Below are 21,944 nucleotides of genomic sequence, written 5' to 3'. Positions count from 1 at the left end.
GCTCAGCGGGGAGCCTGCTTCTCTCTCTCTCCTGCCAGCCGCTCCCTGCTTGTGCACGCTCTTTCTCTCTGTCAAATAAATAAATAAAATATTAAGAAAAAAAGTTGAAAGAATTGTACAGCCAATACCTACATACCCACCACCTAGATTCTGTAGTTAACGTTTTAATATATTTGCTTTATCAAATATCTATCTATTTGTCCACCATCTTTTGGTATATTTTACTTATACATTTTGGGACGTTGTGGGTATCCATACACTTTACCCCCACAACTTCGGAATTTATCTGCAGTGTTTATCAATAGAATGTTTTTAGAACCTGGTTATTTGAAATTATATGTGATCATTTGGAAAAGATAATTGTTATGTTATCTTACTTTATTTTCCATACTTCCAAGGGAAGAAAACAGCTTAGATCTGTATAATTCTTTGTGGTTCACGAAGAATTCTCATGTCTGTTACCTAATTTGGACCAATGATATTGCTGATAGTAGCTAACAGTTACTATGCCAGAGACCATGCTAACAGTTAACCTTTAACAAAGATACTAAAGGGGCACCTGGGTAGCTCAGTCGTTAAGCGTCTGCCTTCAGCTCAGGTCATGGTCCCAGGGTCCTGGGACAGAGCCCCGCATCGGGCTCCCTGCTCTGCGGGAAGCCTGCTTCTCCCTCTCCCACTCCCCCTGCTTGTGTTTCCTCTCTCGCTGTGTCTCTCTGTCAAAAAATAAAATCTTAAAAAAAAAAAAAGCAAAAAACAAAGATACTAAAGTCTGCTCATCCCACTGATACTTGGTTGTTGTATTTATTTTTCAAGTGGATTGATTTGTTCACTTTAAAATGTTTTTTAGCCCTGTGGCATGCCTTTTGAATTCACAGTTGTCAGCTGCTGCTACATTTAGACTGAACTCTTTGGTGTTTAGGTTCCTGAGGACAAAAACAGTTTCTTGGGTGTTGTATCTTTATAGGTTGTTATCCATAATAATATTTGAGCACAACTTAGGAAGAGTTGCTGAAAATGTTCCTGTGTTCTTTGATTATCTCCTATAAATTAGCCTTTAATATCCCAAATGTTGAGTGACTTTAAAGGCAAAATGGGTTATATGAGAATAGGCATCTAATGGTTGTTGGGGTGGTTATTCATTAATTTTTAATATCCTGTGAGTAATTATAGCTGCTGTTTTTTGTATTGTGTGTCAGATACTGTGATTTATAACCATTGTATATTTAATTCAGGTAACCAGCCTCTGGTTGGTTACCAGAGGGGTAAGGGGCTGAGGATGCTGAGGCACAGAGGGGTTAAGTGGCTTGTCCTGGGTCAGGTGGCTAGCAAATGGAAGACTCAGGATATGAGTGTTTCAGCTCCAAGTCCTAGCATTTGCCCACTGCCCTAGTGTTTTGCATTGTATGTATGGTCCTCAAACCACCTGCATCATAATTTCCTGGGGCCATTGTTACAAATGCAGACTCTTGAGCCTCATCCTAGACCTGCTGAGTTTGAACCTATGGATGAAGTATGTTTTTTAGTCATTCAGTTGGTTTTTTTTAAGGATTTATTTTGTTTATTATTTTTTTAAAGATTTTATTTATTTATTTATTTGAGAGAGAGAATGAGAGAGAGAGAGAGAGCATGAGAGGGGGGAGGGTCAAAGGGAGAAGCAGAGTCCCGCTGAGCAGGGAGCCCCATGCGGGACTCCGGGATCATGACCTGAGCTGAAGGCAGTCGCTTAACCAACTGAGCCACCCAGGTGCCCTGTTTATTATTTTAGAGAGAGAGAGTACAGGAGGAGGGGCAGAGGGAGAGAGAATCTCAAGAAGACCGCATGCCGAGCGCAGAGCCCGTTGTGGGCCTCGGTCCCAGGACCCTGAGAACATGACCTGAGCCAAAATCAAGAGTCGGACGCTTAACCGACTGAGCCACTCAGGCGCCCCATTCAGTTGATTCTTATGTGCTCTCAAGTTTGAGGACCCCTGTGCTATGCTCTTCTATAAGCATTATCGTGTTTTAATCTCTGTTAACCTAGAAAGATAGCCAGAATCAATTAATCATTTTTGTCCTTGGAATACATTGCATTTTGGATTCGTCTTTATGCTTTCGTCTTTCCTTTAAGATTGTCATGGACTTTAAGCACCCAGATGGTGTCACAGTGCCGGTCATGTTGCCTCGTCGGAGTTTGCTGGTGATGACCGGAGAATCTAGATACCTCTGGACACATGGGTACGTATCGAAATGACCTTGGTGACAGAATACCTCTTGCTTCGTGAGAGTTCTCGTTCTCTCCTGCTTGAGCCACCAGAATTGTGCCCCGTGTCTGCACATTGAGGTGTCCAGGTTTCAACCCCCATGGACGTCTCTGCCCTTTTGGTGGTAAATAGTAGCCTTTTATTGTGATGAAACTCAGGTTCAGTGGAGAGTTGCAAGCATGGTATGATGAACTCCCTTCGCCTAGATTTATCAGTTGTGAACATTTGACCGTGTATTTTGTTGTTCTCATTTGTTGTCATTATTATTATTATTTATGAATCATTTGAGAGTCAGTTGCAGACATTGTGACCCTTTACTCTTATGTCCTTCATTGTATACTTCCTGAGAGCAAGGGTATTCGTATATCAGGGGTTGGCAGACTATGGCTTACTAGCCAGATTCAGCCCTTAGCCTGCTTTGTGCAGCTCTTGAGCCAAGAATGGTTTTTACATTTTTATTTGTATTTTTAAAAATGTGTTTATGATTGCTATGATTATGATTGTTGTTTTGGTTTTTACATTTTTAAAGAGTTGTAAAAAACAAAAACATCAGAGAATATGTGACAGAAACTATGGCCTTTTTTGCCTAAAATGTTTACTATCTGGCCCTGTTACAGAAAAAGTTTGCCAACCCCTGCGCCACAGAACTGTGGTGCAACTCAAATTCAGAAACATCAGCATTGATAAAATATCCTTAGACAACCCATCTTCAGATTTTGCTAGTCGTACCTCAATAGTATAGTGCTGTTGAAGACTGCCAGCAGTATGGGCGTGAACCCAGATTTTACTCAGGGACTGTCGCAGTAGGAGAATAGGGACGTCGGTATAGAACTGGGCTGGATCCCAAATACAACAGGAAAAGTCGGGGTAGACAGCCGAGGAGCTGGGCGTGGGGCAGTGCCGGTGGCTGGAAGAATCCCAGTGGAAGCATAGCGATGGGGCGGGGTTGGGAGGGGTGGCTTCTGCCAAGGACCATAGGATTCCTGCTGGGTAGACGTCAGCTGGGGGACAGCTGGGCAGTGAGGAGTTTGGTCGGTTGTCAAGGAGGATCAGATGTGGGTAGTGGGGGATTCTGGTTAAACCGACTCAGTGGGATTCTTGCTAAAGTGGGGCTCTTGACGGACATGCCCCAGGATGGGGCGAGTTGGGCTCAGGGGAGTCAGACTAAAGTTTGGTCAAGCAGAGAATCTTCGTTAGTGGTTTGTAGTACACTCCCCTCCGACCCAGGACTCCGTCTGTGACACTGATTAGTTGTCAGTTCTCTTCAGTTGTCTTTACCTGGAAACAATTCCTCAGCTTCTCTTTGTCTTTCTGGATGGCCTTTTTAAGGGGGCCAGTTGTTTTATAGAATGGCCCTCAATTGGAGTTTGTTTGTTGGAATCTAATCTCAAAGAAATGGGTTACGCACCTTCGGCAAGAGCATAGCTTTAGCCTTTAGAGGAGAAACATCGAGCGTGGAACTGCTGAAACTTACCTGCGGTCTACGGAACACCCTGCTGAGTCCTGTGCTTACTCACAGTGTCCTGCCTGGGGATTTTAACTGATGCATTTAAGAAATCAAGGAAATGAACATGTGAATGATTCGGTAACGTGTCCTGAATGTGAGCCATAAAAACAGATGGTCTGATTCTGTGCAGTGAGGCTTAAAGTTACCTGATTTTTTTCCATGGCCTCTCAGATATTTTCACTTACAGTAAATGAAAATGGTGAGGCAATCCAGTGGTTTCAGGTATTTCTAGAATTGAGAATATTTTATAATTCTGTTTTTTAATTTCTATTAAAAATAGAGCATTTTTACTATCGGTACATTTAAACTTAAGAGTACACTTAAACTTAAGAGGCAGACAGACGCTTCACCGGCCGAGCCACCCAGTTGCCCCCGATCACATTATTTTCTTGTTCAAAGAATATTGTGTGGGGACGCCTGGTTGGCTCAGTCAGTGGAACGTGTGACTCTTGATCTTGAGGTTGTGAGTTCGAGCCCCACATCAGAGGTGAAGTTTACTTTAAAAAAAAAAAAAAGATTGATAAACTGCCCTGTATGGTTAATTCCAGACTCCCTTTTTTTCTTTTTTAAAGATTCTTATTCATTTATTTAACAGCGATAGAGAGCACAAGTAGGCAGAGTGGCAGGCAGAGGGAGAGGGAGAAGCAGGCTCTCTGCTGAGCAGGGAGCCAGTTGTGGGGCTAATTCCAAACTCTTATTTCAGTCTAGTTCAGACTCACTGTTGTAGCCGCTGTACCTTAAATCGGAAATGGCAGCACCTGAGCCAAATCCAGCAGTCAGGCGGGGGCAGTGGTGGTCCCTGTGACAGCATTTTTATAAATTGCCTACATGTAAAAATCGGGAGCTTTCACCTAAAACATCTGAGTCTTCAGTCTCTTTTGAAAATTGGGCGGTGTGACAGCACTGGGCCCGTGGAGGCCTGGGCCCTGGCATTGGAGACGGTGTGCGGCCTTCTGTAGGTGAGGCCTGCGTTCTCAGGCTCTCTGCAGTCCCCACCACGGTCTGTGGTGCCCAGGCTAAGGCTGAGCACCAGCTGTCGTGTGTCACTGCTTGCGCACTGTTGTGTTCGTGCCAGCACAGAGCCGCTTGACAGTGGAGTAAATCTTGTCTGCATTACAAGTGGCGAATGGGCAGCTGGAACGAGTGGGCAAGTGTTTTAAGAAAAGTGGAAGACAACACTGTTGTTTTGAAACGAAACCCTTCACATGTGTTTAGCAGCATACTGTGTTTCTAGACAAACCCACGTGCTTCCCTCCTTGAGGTTATTCGACTGGCTTGGCAGGCATTTATTTATAAGTTTATTTGACTCTCCTTTTAAATTACTTTTGGAGCATTTTCTTTCTGCTGGGCCTTGTTCTCAAAGTTTTACACAATTAGCTCACTTAACTCCTGCAAGTCACAGTGGAAAGTTTGTTGCGTGGTTTTGTCCCCATTTTTAAAGGAAATTGGAGCATAAAGAGGTTATGTAACTTGTACAAAGTCACAAAACCATTAAGTGGCAGAGCCAAGATGAGAAGCCAGGCAGTCTGGCCTCAGGATCTGTGTCCTTAACTGTGTCGTTCCTGCTGGACTAGATTGCTCCCTCTCCTCCAGATTTATGCGATGCCCTCTGGCCTTTACTCTTGCGCCAGCCCTCAGTGCAATAAATTTCCTTTTCCTTTGTTTTTAACATAGAGCTCAGCTCTTATGTCCTTTATAATATATAAAACTTTTTCTGGGTACATTAGCCTGAAATAATTTCTCCCTTAAACTCCTAGAGATTGTATTGTCTTCTGCTACCTTGAGATGTCTCTTCTATCGAACTATTATTTAAATCTAAAAAATGTTTTTATCTTTTTATTTGATATTTTTTCAACTAGATCATAAATTTGAGTAAGGAGGAAAAAAAGATGTTCAGTAATGTTTAAAGAATTCATTAATCTTAACCTATGGATTACCTATTCCTAAAAATCTGAGATTGGTGCCAAAAGCTGTTAAGTACTGCTTGGCCTTTGTCTAAGATTTAATTCTAGGCAAGTAAAATAATTGACTTAAAAGAACTGTGATAGAGAACTACTTGGTCCTCAAAAGGGAATTTTATTTGCTAATAAGAGTTTCAAGATACTCATTGTTCTGAAATATCCTGACTTTGTTTAATACCATAGTTTTACTCATTTTCTGCTATCAGGGTAACAATCATAAATCCAGGCAATGTTTGTTTGCTTTTTACTTCTAAAAAATTGCCTTTGGTGCAAGCTCTTTTAAAAGAGCCACTCTCCTTACGTGTTTTATGAGACCAGCAAACATGTCAAAGACATTACAGTAAGAGAAAATTACAGACCAGTACCTCTCATAACAGAGGTGAAAAAACATCCCTAGCAAAATAGGAGAAAATCCAGTTGTACGATATATAAAAAAGAAAGTACATCATGACCAAGTAGATTTTATTGCAGGACTGCAAGATTGACTTAACATTTTGAAACCAAACCGTGTAATTCATGACATAAAAAGAACAAAAGCAAAAAAAAAATCATCTTGATTGATACAAAAAATGTATTTGACAGAATTCAGCATCCATTCATGACAAAAACTTGGCAAACTAGGACAAGAAGGAAACTTCTTCAATCTGATAAAGGGCATCTGTGAGAAACCCATAACTGACCTCGTATTTAATGGTGAAATAGTGAATGCCTTTTCCGAAGATACTCAACAGGGCAGGGATGTCTGCTCTCACCACCTCTCCTTAATATTACAGTGGATGTTTTACATAGTATAACAAGTCAAGAAAAAGAAATAAAAATCATATGGATTTGAAAGGAAGAAGTAAAACTCTTTATGATTGTGGATGTAGAAAATCCTAGGAAATCTACTAAACAAGTGCTAGAACTAAAAAATGAATATAGCAAGGTTGTAGCCTACTAGGTCAATATTCAAAAATTAGTGTTTAGAAAATGAAATAAAATGCTTTTTAAAATATACATACCACAGGGGTTCCTGGGTGGCTCAGTTGGTTAAGCGACTGCCTTCGGCTCAGGTCATGATCCTGGAGTCCCGGGATCGAGTCCCGCATTGGGCTCCCTGCTCCGCGGGGAGTCTGCTTCTCCCTCTGACCCTCTTCCCTCTCGTGCTTTCTATCTCTCATTCTCTCTCTCTCAAATAAATAAATAAATAAATAAATAAAATCTTTAAAAAAATAAAATGTAGGTACCACGGTGTCTTTCTTCATTCATCCATTGATGGGCACTTAGGTTGTTTCCATGTCTTGGCTGTTGTAAGTGATGCTATGGTGACCATGACATGCAGATATCTTTTCAAGTTAGTGTTTTTATTTCCTTTGGATAGAGATCCAGTAGTGGAACTGCTGGATCACAGGGTAGTTCTGCTTTCATTTTTGAGGAACCTCCATACTCTTTTCCATAGCGGCTGGACAAACGACGTTAGCACCAGCAGTGCCCAGGGGTTTCCTTTTCTCTACACCCTTGCCAGCACTTGTGATTTTTTTATCTTTTTGATCATAGCCTTTGCAGCAGGTATGAGGTGATACCTCATTGTGGTTTTGATTTCTATTCCCCTGATGACTAGTGATATGGAACACATTTTCATGTGCCTGTTGACCATCTGTATGTCTTCTTTGGAAAAATGTCTATTCAGATCCTCTGCCCATTTTTTAAATGGTTTGTTTTTTGCTGTTGAGTTGTAGGAGTTCTTTATATGTTTTAGGTATTAACCCCTTATCAGATATGTAATATAAAATATTTTTTCTCATTCTGTAAGTGGCCATTTCCTTTTATTGATGATTTCCTTCACTGTACAAAAGGTTTTCAGCTTGATGTAGTCCCACTTGTTTATTTTTGCTTTTGTTGCCTTTTGGGAATTCTGATTCTAACAACAGACTGAAGAAATAGTGTAACAATGACAAAATGAAAATTGAGAACTGAAATACATTATCCTTTTTCACTTTAGGATCAAATCCATTTTAATTATATGGTTGAACTTTCTCTTTTTTAGATGTGTAGAAAAACTTACCTGGCTCCTACTAAAGAGGAATCAACAACTTAAATATAAAATTATGCTTTTTAATAATTTGCTGAGATCTTTTAGGCTTAGCACATTCCCTCTGAATATAAAACCCAACTCTATAGGAGGTAAATTAGCTAGGGTATATCAAGCAGAAAACTTAGACTCAGAAGATTTAAATCCTTAGGAATAAATTTAACAAAAGGTATGCAACACATAATACATTGAAAATCATGAAACACTGTTGAGAGAAATTAAAGGAGACGAAAATGAATGAAGAGGTAGAGGTGCCGAGATCAGGGAGAGGAAACTTAATATTGTTAAGATATCAGTTGTCCCAAGTAGATCTACTGTTTCAGTGTAATTCCATTTAGAAATCTTAAGACTTTTTTATAGAAATTGCTGAGCAGATTCTAAAATTTATAGGGAAATGTGAAGGATCTAGTATAATCAAAAAAGTCTTGAAGCAGAAGAACAGTGTTGGAGGATTTATTCTGCCTGGTTTTTAAAATTTACTAAGGCTACATAATCAAAAAAGTGTATGGGATGCCCAGGTGGCTCAGTCGGTTAAATGTCTGACTCTTGATCTTAGCTCAGGTCTTGATCTCAGGGTTGTGAGTTCAGGCTCCACGTTGGGCTCCATGCTGGATGTGGAGCCTACTTGAAAAAAAAAGAGAAAAGAATGTAGTGTTGGTGTATAGATAGATAGACCAGTGGGGCAGAATATATCCATATATATAAGGTCAGTTGATTTTTTTTTTTTTTAATTTGACAGAAGAGAGAGCACAAGCAGTGGGCGCAGCAGGCAGAGGGGGAAGCAGACTCCCAGCTAAGCAGGGAGCCTGATGCGGGGCTCAATCCCAGGGCCCTGGGATCATGACCCAAGCTGAAGGCAGACACTTAACTGACTGAGCCACCCAGACACCTCAAGGTCAGTTGAGTTTTGACAAAGACACCAATGCAATTCAGTGTGGAAAGGAAATTTATAAACAGATGATGCTGGAACAATTGAATGTCCGTGTCTGCCTCACACCATTTACAAAGGGTAATATGAGGTAGATCGTAGATTTTTTTCAGAGATTCATTTATTTTGAGAGAGAGCGTGAACATGAGCAAGCTGGGGGAGGGGCAGAGGGCAAGGGAGAGGAAGAGAAGAATCCCAAGCAGACTCTCCACTGAGTGTGGAGCCCGACTTGGGGCTTGATCTCACAACCCCAAGATCATGACCTAAGCCAAAATTAAGAGTGGGATGCTTAACTGACTAAGCCACCCAGGCGCCCCACGGTAGAACATAGATTTAAATGTAAAAGTGAAACTTGTAAAACATCTAGAAGAAAATACAAGAGAATATTTTCGCAAACTTGGGGTAGGCAAACTTTTTTAAAGAAAGATTTTAGAACACACTATAAAAGAAAAAAGATTAACTGCGTCAAAATTAAAAACTTACTTGTCAAAAAATATCATTAAAAAAATGAAAAGGCGTGCCACACATGGGGAGAAAATATCCAGAATACACATATCTAACAAAGGTTTGGGCTTAAGATTTGAACAGATCCTTCACCAAAAAAAGTGTCAATGAATGGCTAATAAGCACACAAAAAAATATACAGCATCATTAGTAATCAGAGAAATGCAAATTAAAACCACAGTTTCGGGGGCGCCTGGGTAGCTCAGTCGGTAAAGCATCCAACTGTTGGTTTTGGCTCAGGTCATGATCCCATGGGTCCTGAGATAGGGCTGCAGGCTCAGTGGGGAGTCGGCTTGAAGATTCTCTCCCTCTGCCCCTCCCTGCATGTGCGACATGCACCCTCACTGTCTCTCAAATAAATAAATAAGTCTTAAAAAAGAAAAAAACCACCACCGTTTCATACCACTTGCCACTCACTAAAATGACTAAAATTAAAAACTCAGGTAATACCAAGTATAAGAATGTCAGGCAGCCTGGAACTGTTCCATTATCTTGTTTTCTGATGTTGATGTCCTTGACCCTCAACTAGATTTCCCTTACTAAGAAAGATGTATTCAAAGCTACAGTGATAATTATGTATTTGTCTATTTCTCCTGTTATTTTTTGTTTACTTTTTGCTTTATGTATTTTGAGGCTGTGTTATTCGTTAGATGCATACAAATATACATGGTTTTTATATATTCCTGTTCTGTTGACACTGTTGTTATTATGAAATGTCCCTTTTCGGGGTGCCTGAGTGGCTCAGTTGGTTAGGCATCGGACTCTTGATCTTAGGGTCATGAGTTCAAGCCCCACGATTGGCTCCACGCTGGGTGTGGAGCCTACATAAAAAAAAAAATGAATAAATAAAATAAAAAAAGAAATGTCCCTTTTAATTTAGTAATATTTATTCCTTTGAAGCCTACTTTGATTAGGATAGCTATACCATTTTTCTTTTGGTTTTGCTTGGAATATATAAAATACTTATTTCTGTATTATCTTTTTTTTTTTAAGATTTTATTTGAGAGAGAGAGAGACAGAGATAGTGCCAGAGATAGCGAGAGAGAGCACAGCGGGGAGGAGAGGGAGGAGCAGGCTCCCCATCGAGCAGGGAGCCTGACGCAGGGCTCTGTCCCAGGATCTCAGGTCATGACCTGAGCCAAAGGCAGACGCTCAACTGACTGAGCCACTCAGGTGCCCCTGCATCTTTTTTTCTATCTTGATTTCCAGCCATTCTATGTCCTTATTTTAAGGTGGGTATCTCTTGTAATCAGCGTATAATTGGACTTTATTTTTTTAAGCCATTCTGACATTCTTTTTTCTTTAATTGGACGTTGTAGTCTTTTTACATTTCACGTAATTATTGATTGGATTTAAGTTTACTGTTTATGTGTTTCCTCTTTGCTCCATCTGTTCCTTATTTTTTTTTTTTTTTCTCAGAATTGTATTAATTAAATATTTGTGGGCGCCTGGCTGGCTCAGTCAGAGGAGCATGCCGCTCTTGATCTTGGGGTTGTGAGTTCAAGCCCCACATTGGGTGTAGAGATTACTTAAAATCTTAAAAAAAATTAAATATTTGTTATTCTATTTGTATTTTTGAATAATTTATTAGTGTACATTCTTTTAATATGATTACCTTGAAGATAGCTTCTTAAAAAAGAGAGACTTCTGTTTCTAAATTGCTTAACAGTTTGGGGAATCCGGTAGATATTTGGCATAAATTCTTCTAAATTTGCTTTGTTCCCTTGATATTTTTAAAAGGACATGAAATATTGTTTTGAATACAGTATTAAATAAATTATTTTGACTGTCGTTTTTAGAATCACACCCAGAAAATTTGATACTGTTCAAGCATCCAAGGGTCACAGAAGTGGGATTATCACCAGTGATGTTGGAGACTTAACTTTAAGCAAGAGGGGAATAAGGACATCATTTACATTTAGGAAAGTGAGGCAAACACCTTGTAATTGTAGTAAGTATGTAATTCTGGTTCCACTGTAAAATGGAGTAAATCTAGTGTAAAAAGTCTTTTGAAGTCCCATCAGAACCAAGGAGAGCTTTGTCTTAACCCTAATGGCATTTCTCATACCCTGGCGTAGTGTTGTACTTAATGGAGATTTTTCTTAACCGCCCCCATTGAGTTTATATTCCTTGAAAGCAGGGACTGCATTTGACTCATCTCTATTTTCCCAAGTACAGTACTTAGGCATAGTTGGATGCCAAATGAACATTTTTTCAAATTGAAGTCACAGTAAAGAGTGCTAAATAAAATTATAGGACGTTAAAATATCATTTGTACAAAAACAGGTTCTATTGGAAACAGCTTGTCAAGTTTCTCAGTTACTTCTCATTAACCTAACGAAGTTAGGGATGAACCAATTGCTGCATAGTAAGTAGATATCTCTAGGGGGTAAACAGTGGTTTGTGTTTTGGTCAATTTGGGAATCTAGGAGGGAATAAGAGAAATGCTCAAAAACTTGTCAAGAGGATGTTATTTTGAATTGTCTATACAAAGTACATCATAACCTGTATTTCTTGGACTCATTGAATAAAAATCTTTCATTTTGTAAATAGTATCTGTTGTTAAACTTGAAATAGCTATATTTGATATCTTTTTTTTTGCTGAATCTGATATATTGATGTTAGTGAAGCTTAAAGCAGACTTTTGTTTCTTTTGCTAAAAGTGTCATCGGGGCCTTGAAACATCAAATTTTTTTATCAGTTAAAAAAAGTGTATTTTGTATTTGTTGAGTGTCTGACACTGTAGTTTTACAAGATAATGAAAACTACAGCACGACTCCTGTTCTCGAGGAACCTGAGGTCTAGTTGGAGAGACAACCTAGTTTTCTTCTACAGAGGTTTCTTTGTTGCAGATGTTAATTGAATGTAAGGCATATTATAGCAGCTCTGAATGTATATTCAGTTTACAAATGCTTTTCACGTTCAAGGTCATCTTTTTGGATACTTTTGGTCAAAATTTGTGACTTTTTAAGGAGAAGGGTTGCCTCTCTAGATTACTTAGCTGTTTATAATTTCTAAGAGGGCCGGTTTAGGGTCATTGTAGTGTATGTGGTAGTGTAATCCTGATGTGCCCAAGATACAAGGTAACCCGTCTGTTGTCAACCTGCACGTGTTAGAGCCATCGGGCTTTCTTAAATGTCCGCATGAAATGTTTAGAGCTGCCCTTCACACAGTAGCAGAGACTGGCTGTCTCCCACCCCTTTCTCAAGGTTCGGCACCCTCTGATGAGAGTTAGGGAGAATTCCCAAAGCTGTGAACGCTGCAGCCCACTTCTGAGCTGCCACATGATTTCTCATTATTGCCTCTGTCCTCACTGTGGCTTCTCTGGAACACCGCTCCTTCCTCCTGTAGTTCCTGCAGTAAAAAGATGCGTCTCCTAGACTTCGGCCGGAGAACAGGCGTAGCATAGCAGGGAACAGGCAAGGATTTAAAAGGAGTGTTAGACATGGTTGCAGGGAACAGGGAACAGCTTCAGAATTCATTTAATTAGGATGTTAATTAGGATAGCAGTGTCTCCTCAACTTCCTTTGTCATCTCCTTGACTTGATGGTGTTCTCCTCAGGGTGTGCTGATTCTGTTGGAGGAGGTGATGCCTGTAGGCACTGAGATCATGGGCTCTCGAGTCCCCACTGGCTGGGTGCAAGCCCTGGCTCTGAGACTTACCGTCTTTGTCACTTCAGGATCGTCACTTGGCATTCTGTGCTTCATGTCCTCATCTGTAAAATGGACGCAGTAGTACCATCTCAAGATGTTACTGTGAGAATTGAGACCATCCGTATAAACTCCTCAGTAGTGTTCATTAAATGCTTGTGATCATAACCAAATGACACTGTCTCCTAGGTCTTGTTTTTCCAAGAGTGCTAGGGCCCCAGAACTCCTGTTTCCTTTGCTCACCAAGAGAAAACTCCTAACTCCTGTTAATTCAACTAAATTTCTTCTGGTTAGGCCAGGCCCATCAAGATGCTTTCCTAAATAAAAGGACCCTTAATCCCAGGATGAACTAGGCATCTGCATTATCGGACTTGCAGAATTGCAGTTCATGTCTTGTTGCAGATGGATTTTTCCCCTTTTTTTCATTTAGACCCCTCACACATGTACTTGGACTTGTTAGGCAAGAGCTATTTTTAAACTGATAATCAGAGCCTGCTCATCCCTAGCCACCAAATTTGCATTGATTTGCTTGTTCTTTTAAGAAAACATGATACCTTATGAATCACTTGGATAAAAATAAATGGTTTATATTGCCTTATTTTTCATTAGGTTACCCTTTGGTCTGTGACAGCCAGATGAAGGAGACCCCCCCATCATTTCCAGAGAGTGCCAGAGAAGCCTCACAGCTGGAGCGAGAATACGTCCATCGAGTCTATGAAGAGATTGCTGAGCACTTCAGCAGCACGAGACACACCCCATGGCCGCGCGTCGTGGACTTCTTGAAAGCTTTGCCAAGTGGTTCGTTAGTGGCCGACGTTGGCTGTGGAAACGGAAAGTATCTTGGCATCAATAAGGAGTTATATATGGCAAGTCATTGTTGCTTCTGGCTCTCTTTTGGCTTTATTTGTTAGGTTATTGTCACCTTCTGCCTTATGGTATAATGCTGTTTTTTAAAAGGTCATTATAAAAGTTATAACCAACAGATGGAAAATTAATGAGCACTCCTATTCTTTTTTATTCCGCTGAGAATTTGTGGGCGTGCATACCATTATTTGTAGTATATGTGTGTGGTTTTTTCCCCTTCCCTTTAGATTGTGCTTATTTTATCAGTAAAACCGTCTTACATTTATTAAACTCTTTACATGTCAGAAAGGATGTTTAGAGAAGCCACTTTCTTTGCTTAGATCCTCCTAAGTATGAGAAAGTTAAAGCTGATATTTTCATCTCTCTCTTATAAATGAAGCAACCGAGACTCACAGACTGTATTACTATCCCGATGTCATATAATTAGGGGACATAACTGAAACTTGAACCCATGCCTCTGATGCCAAATATAGTGTTCTTTTATTCACAGTAGGAAAAAATAAAAGTTACTGTTTATTGGTGTCTTACTGTTCAGGAAACTAGGGCTTAAGTAGCTTAAACCAAGTGACCGAGGTTACAGCGTGAGGCCCAGGGTCTGAACCCACTACTTTATCGTGCCAAATGTGTTTCCAGTTGCTATGATTTCCTTTCCTGCGGTTCACCTTTTTTCCTGCTGTGCTGGGAAGGAGAACACTCTCCCTACACTGGTGCATTATTGTAAATACCCATATCAGCGCTGCTCTTGGGAGGACTGAAACTTCCCTTTCTCAAAATTAGGGGCAGGAGGACTAGAGTAAGGAGGGCAGGTAGGGGCAGCGAGAGCAGTCCACACTCCCAGGCTCCTGGAGGACGTCATGCGGCGCATCATCTGTATCTGTACCTCCGCCTCGATAGCACGCACCTGCATGAGGAAAGTAAGTTATGCTGCACTTGAGGAAAGGCAGGGTTCATGCATTAAGAGAAACATAAAAGCATAGCTTTTCATCAAGTTAAGATATTAGTATCCATGTATTGTCATCATGTTTACAGTTAAATTTTAGTTTATCAAGAATAAGGTCTAATGAGTTAGGTTTGTTCATGTGGAAGAAGAAGTAGGTTTTGATGTGCCACTTAAAATCAAAGTGGTATCTGCTGATATTTTAGTCTTAAGGTATTGGCCAAAACGTCTCTCAGTGAGCTCTGCTCTCACACCTTCTGGATGCTAACCCACAGCTTTACGGAGTCAGGCAGCACCCATGGCAGCGAAGCGAGGTGGAGGCCAACCACGCGGACGTAGTCCTACTGATTGCGTTATCCTGTTAAAATTGAGAAACATGATTTCCTGGTAAACTGAGCCCAAATATCTGAATCTGTTCAAGAAGGAATACATTTAAAAGAATTAGAAAATCACAAGTATAGTCATTTTCCACTATTTATATTCATTTTATGGTTGGCAGTTTGTGATTCGCAGTCTGACCTCTCGGGAAGGCTCAGTAGGTTTTGGTTCGATGCAGGAATGAAGATGCCTTGTCCGGCTGGAGTTACAGTTGTCATTATACCAGAAATGGAGTCACATATGGTCGGAGGAAGCTGCCGAAGCTCCAACCTGTATGTTTGAGTGTATTTTCAGCAGCTGTCTTTGAGCCTGAAAATACGTGCATTTTTTGATATTCATGAGGGAATGTGACCTGGGACATTCATTCTAGGTATTCACACCTAGGATTGTCTTAGAATTAAAAAACAAGTTTATATTATTATTACATGCTTCCTTAACAAAATGTATTTTTGAAATACTACCAGGATGAGAGGTTGTGTCCAGCCTTTGTTCCATGCAGTCGCAATAACATTTGCGGAGTGAAGTGTTTAATACACATCATTTATTTGGTTCTCATCCCCGAGAAGTAGGCATTTTCATGACGAGGAAACAGAAGTTAAGTGGCTTTCCTAGGTTGTTCAGCTAGTTCAGCTCGGGACTTGAGGTTGCTGTTTTCACTGTAGTTGACGGGCTCTGCCTTTTCCCTTGCGCTCTGAACCCCTTACTGCCAGTCTCATCTCCCTATAGTGCTTGTTTCCTTAGTAGCTTAAAAAATGTGGTATTTTTTAAGTAATAATAATACAGCTGCAATTCAGAAAATGGACAAAAGGAAAGGTGTTTGCCTGTAATCTTAACACCCTAATAAAGCAGTGTCTTGTGGGAGATGTCCTTCCCATGTTTTTCCTGTAATGTTTGTATTGTCCCGAATATGCATGCACCTTGATGACTCATTTGTATCATTTCATGTTTCCATGTTGATGGAAATATGTCAGTTCCTGGACTTAATAACACTCTTGATGGTTCCTCATGTTCAGTGTGGAGTTATTATAAATAATACGGTAACGAGCATCTCCCCTGAGAAACAGTCTGACGGGAAGGAAGAATGTGGGGTTTAGAGCGAGAAAAGCCCAGGTTTCAATGTGTGCTCCACCACTTGACTATTTTAACTTGGGGCAGATGACTTACCTGTGGTGAGACAAGTGTCCCTCATTTGCAGTGTAGTAACAGTAGCTAACTCAGGGTGTGTGTCCAGGGTTGAGGTAATTAATACAGAGAATCTGTGGTCATATCTGGTGGCTGCGCCAGTAAAAGGCAGTTTTGTTTTGTTTTGTTTTGTTTTTAGCTCATTTAGCTTTTTTCATATTTTGGATAATTTTTTTTTAGGATGAATTTTTACAAGAGCAATTATTGGGTCAAAAGTTATGCACATTTTTGGGGCTCCTGGGTGGCTTATTTGGTTGAGCATCTGACTCTTGATCTCAGGGTCATGAGTTCAGGCCCCGCATTAGACTCCGCGCTGGACGTGGAGCCTACTTAAAAAAAAAAAAAAAGTTGTGAACATTTTTATCCTCCTTAAAAAGTGGTGCACCAGATGGCTTTTGAAAACTGGTGGAGTCCATTTGTACCGTCCTAGTGCTTTGGAGAGCTGGTTTTATTGCTGCCATCCCCGTGGCGTATTTTGATTTTAAAATATTTTCAATGGGGCGCCTGGGTGGCTCAGTCGTTAAGCGTCTGCCTTCGGCTCAGGTCATGATCCTGGGGTCCTGGGATGGAGCCCCGCATCGGGCTCCCTGCTCTTCTGGAAGCCTGCTTCTCCCTCTCCCACTCCCCCTGCTCGTGTTCCCTCTCTCGCTGTGTCTCTCTCTGTCAAATAAATAAAATCTTTAAAAATATATATATTTTCGATACTTCACTGGGAGAAAAATGAAACCTGGTTTTGTAGTTTGCACCTTTGACTACTAGGTCGAATGTTTTTCATTTTTTACCAGTCTTCCCAGAATTGCGTGTTTAATGTTTTGTTGAAGATTTTAAAAAATTATAAAGGAGTGTAAGTATACATTTCAAGCCCAACCAGTGTGTGTTTTCATGTCACTGACTTCCATCCAGCACACAGAATTTCATAGCCTTACGTGAGTCCTTTAATAAATGTGAGTGTTTATAAATCGTATTTACAAATAAGCCACTTTCTGTCACACTTTTGACATTATGCATCATGATTAGGGAGACCTTCAAATCCTGGGTACTGTCCTTGGTACAAAGACTTAAGGAAATTTAAGAATAGAAAGGGAAGAGAAAATAAGTGATGATTGGACGAGAGTGTATATAAGACTTGGGCAGAATCAGTGCAGGATGAAGGTCACGCGCCAGGCGCGAGTCCTGTCTACACTAGACCTGCTGCTTTGTGAGTCAGACTGCCCTCCGTACCGATGGGCATCTGGAGGAAGGACATCTCCTCCGGTTTGGTTTGGCTCCTCTTCTCCTTGCTCTGCTTTATCTGTAGTTCTCGGGTAATAACTTTCCTTCTTGGTTGAGCTCTCCTGGTATTGTTTTGTAGTAAAGTTGGATTTTTTTCCTGCTGACTTTTAGCAAGATTTGTAGCAGTCTGTCAGAATTGGACAGACTTGAGACTTCTGACTCCATGAACTGAATTTTATTGTAAAAAAAGGTGGCAAGCCCCGCAATGTAATACACGTATTATTTGAGTGGTATTGTCAGCTTGATACTGTAGCTGCTGGCTCAGGGGCACAGAATATGGAGGAAAAGAAATAAAAGTAATAATCCAGTTATGTATCCTTTGTGGGTAAAGACGGCAGTCAGTTGGGAATTGTGCCACTGTTGTTATTAACGGGCCCTTTGTACTTCCTCATCTTAAAATATATCAAAGGGACATTGCCATACCTCACCTCTAGCTCGGTGCCTTTTATTACTTAAAGATTAATGCAGCTCTAAGATAGAGATAGAAGCTGTTTAATACCAATTAGAAATTGAGCAAATTCGTATTAAGTATGACTAGCATGGCAGTATGATTTAACTTAGTAAGACTTCTTTTGACATGAGGACTCCTATTCTTTATTCTCAGATAGACTGAGGTAACCCTAATAATCAGTGCTCACTGCATCTAAAATTCAAATGAGTAAATACAAGCTTGAGGTGGCCGCTTCGATCTGCTGAAATCTACTTTCACGTTTCTTTTTCTCTATTGTAGAGAGTGAGTTAGGAAGAACTATCTGGGGATAGTTATTAATTAGTGATTTAACATTTCTTATGCCCCTTCCCCCTTCCAGTGCTCCCTCAGTTTACCTGTGCACATTGTCCTCCACACGCACACATACGTGTGTACTCTTAGGACTAAACAGCAGAACTGTGTACAAAAATGACAGAGCTTGAGAGGAGACAGGCATTCCTGCTCCCAAACACGTCCCATAGAACCAGGTCCCTGTGGAGGGCACGGGAGGCCTCCCTGCCTGGGCAAACTAGGGGATGCTGCTGTTCCCTTCAGGTGGTCGGCTTACACTAAAAGGTTTAATTAAATAGCATTTTGCAAGTGTTGAATTCAGCACTTTATTCTTGATATATATATGTGTATATATATATATATATATATATATAGGTTAGGTATTTAGCAGAACAATGACTCAAAAGCTTTAAAAAAACGAAATAAATCGTTTTAGTTTTTTATAGTTTGGGGATTTTATTTTCTGATTGTACAGTAATATGTTCTGAAAAGTAAGAAGAAGCAAGCAGAGCCCCCAGCCGTCCTCCTGCTATCTGGGCCATCACAGTATAGTTTGTCGTGTTGAGTGACACCTGGAGCCCCCCACAAAAGACTAAATGTCTGTGTTTATGGGATAATTTCCATTTTTATATGTGTGATATTATAAAAAGATGTAGATTCTGCTCGGTGATGTATAGATGCCAGTTAGGACTTCCCATTTCCCGTCTGTCATCTTTAATCCTTGTGTCTCCGTTCGCTGGTTTGAGTTCAGTTTGACACCCGTGGAGAGGTACCTGGTCGGACTTGGCGCCAATCACGGCCTTCCACCGTTTCACAGTGAATGTGAAGTCTGTCGAGTCACGTGTGGTAGTGAATACACCCGTGGCTCTTCATTTCTCAGGACATTTGAATGAGCTTTTTCTCTGTTATAGGTTGGTTGTGATCGAAGCCAGAACCTCGTGGGCATCTGTCGAGAGCGGCACTTGGAGGCGCTTGTCGGTGACGCCCTGGCCGTGCCCTTGCGCAGCGGCTCTTGGGACGCCTGCATCTCTATTGCTGTGACTCACCATCTCTCGACGGCTGTGAGTACTGCCCTCTCTCCAGGGACTTGGAGCTCGGTGGCAGGGAACGCTCACGGATGTGGCCGCTGTGGACATGAGCGTAGCTTTTCCTTTCTTCCCGCTCTCCCCCTGGGGACCCTGCCATTTGCCCCAGTCCTCGATCGGCGTGGGGAGCGGGGAGGAGGTGCATGGCGCTGGCGCTTGTGGGAGGCCAGGTGCATGGTGCTTGCAGTGCCGCGTGGCTCTGCCCGGGCCTGGCCTGCGTCCACCCCATCTCCGACTGGCTTCCCCGAATCCAGGGTCTCCGCATTTCAACCGCCAGAGATGGGGGAGCTCGCCGGCCCTGGGCCGCTGCCCTCTCTCAGCCTCGCTTTCTCATCTGCCTTCTCAGCCCTAACTCGCCTCCCTGACGTTTGCGAATCCCTTCCTTCCCATCCTGCTTTTCTTCTTTTTTCAGAACTTGCTGGTAGTAGTCTGTCACTCATGCTTTTAATTCGTCTTAGATGGTCCTAATTTTAAAATAAGTCAATTTAATGTTTTCTTTTTTCTTTTTTTTTGTTGTTTTTTAAAGATTTTTTTTTATTTTTTATTTTTTTAAAGATTTTATTTATTTATTTGAGAGAGAGAGAATGAGAGAGAGAGCACATGAGAGGGGGAAGGGTCAGAGGGAGAAGCAGACTCCCTTCTCAGCAGGGAGCCCGATGCGGGACTCGATCCCGGGACTCCAGGATCATGACCTGAGCCGAAGGCAGTCGCCCAACCAACTGAGCCACCCAGGCGCCCGTTTTATATTTTTCTTATAAGAAAAAACAGCTTATTTTTCCTGTTTGTCACTGGTTTCTCCCCTAATGTAAGCAGTAATTTTATAGGTCACCCTGTGCTGACAGCACCAGGAGTCTCCGTACACCCGACGACCTTATGTGAATTCAAAACAAAATCAAGTCGAAAAACGCTCTGTGCCTCTATTTTATTAGCACAAATAGAAATGTCCCTTTCCCTGTTTCTTCAACACTTTTATCCCCCTCAATCACAGAACAAAATTTCCCTTTTTTTTTTTTTGTTTTATATTTTGTTAGATTTTCTGGGCTGTTCAACTTAATTAAAACCAGTGATACTGGGCGCCTGGGTGGCTCAGTCGGTTAAGCATCTCCCTTCGGCTCAGGTCATGGTCCCAGGGTCTTGGGATCGAGCCCCGCATCGGGCTCCCTGCTCTCAGCGGAAAGCCTGCTTCTCCCTCTCCCACTCCCCCTGCTTGTGTTCCCTCTCTCACTGTGTCTCTCTGTCAAGTAAATAAATAAAATCTTTAAAAAAAAAATCAGTGATACTTTTGTCAGTTATACTTTCCTGTTTGCTGTGTCTCCTCTCGGTTGATAAAGGGCAACATTTTTTTTTTACTAGGAGCGTAGAGTGGCGGCTCTCCAAGAACTTGTTCGACTCCTGAGACCTGGGGGGATGGCACTCATTTACGTCTGGGCGATGGAACAGGAATATAAGAAGAAGAAATCCAAGTACCTTAGAGAAAACAGACTTCGCCAAGGAAAGGAAGAGGAGATCCACAGCGACGCAGCGGAGCCAGAGTCACTGGGGGAGCAGGTGCCTGACGCGGGCGACCAGGACGCCCCGTGTCGAGTCTCCGCTGCTACTGACGTCCGGGCGGGAGGGGGTAGTGCCAGCAAAGTCACTGATGCCAAGCTGCCTGTTCACACTAACAGGACTTCTTTTCGTTCTCAAGACTTACTGGTTCCCTGGCACCGTAAGGGGAACCCTGGGAGAGACGAGCCTGTCGGTGCAACAGAATCCCGTGCCCCAGGCCCCGTATTTCATCGTTACTACCACGTGTTCTGTGCAGGCGAGCTGGAGGAGGCCTGCCGGACCCTGAGTCACGTACGCGTGCTGCAGAGCTACTATGATCAGGGCAACTGGTGTGTGGTTCTTCAGAAGGTCTGACTGTCGCCGTGAGCATAGATGCAGGGAAGAGAGGCTCAGCTTGGTCCTTGAAAGGAGACTAAACTTACTGTCTTTTTCGTTAAAGAGAAATCTCGTGGAAAAGTACCAAAGGGGCATGCCTGAGAGAAATTCGGGAGCAGAGATTGGTTAGGACAAATCCAGTCTACTACTATGGCTGACCTCATTTTATCCATAAATGTAGGCTTCTCCTGAATGGGGAGGAACAGGGCCAGTTTGTAGAAGTGAGTGAAGTAGTCTGTGAAGTATTTGGGATCCTGGGGCAGGAATACAGCACGTGGAAGATAAACTTCTGCTGTGCATGTTACTAATTGAGCTAAGTCACGTAGAATCTTAATGATGTAATCGTACAACATTTTAATAAAGAAAGTATTCTTGGTCAGTAGAGAACTGTCTGAAGTTTTATCTCATTATTGACGCTGTAAAATCACAGTTGATAACCACTCTGTCCCCTCACCTTACTAACACAGGGCTTGACACATAGTAGGTGCCCAGTAAGATTTTAGTCCATCAGATCATAGCTACACCTTAGTAAGAGCTTCATCCAACAAATCCTCATCGAACCCCTACTATGTATCAGTTACTATTGTAGGGCCTGGGAGTGGAGCAGTGAATAAGAATAAAAGCTCTTGCCCTTCTGGAACTTCGTGGTAGAAGGAGGACAGACAATAAGCCAATAAACAG

General features: G+C 41.6%; 1 protein-coding gene across 6 annotated transcripts in view; it reads left to right on the top strand.

Annotated features, from left to right (window-relative positions):
• ALKBH8 (alkB homolog 8, tRNA methyltransferase) overlaps positions 1-21,650 on the top strand; it is a 50,363-nt gene extending 28,713 nt beyond the window's left edge. For all 6 annotated transcript variants that reach the window (XM_025893891.2, XM_025893889.2, XM_025893890.2 and 3 more), the window contains 5 exons: positions 2,108-2,214; positions 11,011-11,162; positions 13,472-13,728; positions 19,167-19,316; positions 20,694-21,650. In XM_025893891.2, the coding sequence (XP_025749676.1) occupies positions 2,108-2,214; positions 11,011-11,162; positions 13,472-13,728; positions 19,167-19,316; positions 20,694-21,242 (1,215 nt within the window). In that variant the 3' untranslated portion in view covers positions 21,243-21,650. The remainder of the gene's footprint in view (positions 1-2,107; positions 2,215-11,010; positions 11,163-13,471; positions 13,729-19,166; positions 19,317-20,693) is intronic.
• The last annotated feature ends 294 nt before the right edge of the window (positions 21,651-21,944 follow it).

This window comes from Callorhinus ursinus, unplaced genomic scaffold, assembly GCF_003265705.2.
Source record: "Callorhinus ursinus isolate GAN/ISIS: 27379988/994484 unplaced genomic scaffold, GSC_fseal_2.0 scaffold19, whole genome shotgun sequence".
NCBI classification, from domain to species: domain Eukaryota; kingdom Metazoa; phylum Chordata; class Mammalia; order Carnivora; family Otariidae; genus Callorhinus; species Callorhinus ursinus.
Note: the sequence above shows the minus strand (reverse complement) of the source record. Positions and strands in the feature narration are given on the sequence as shown.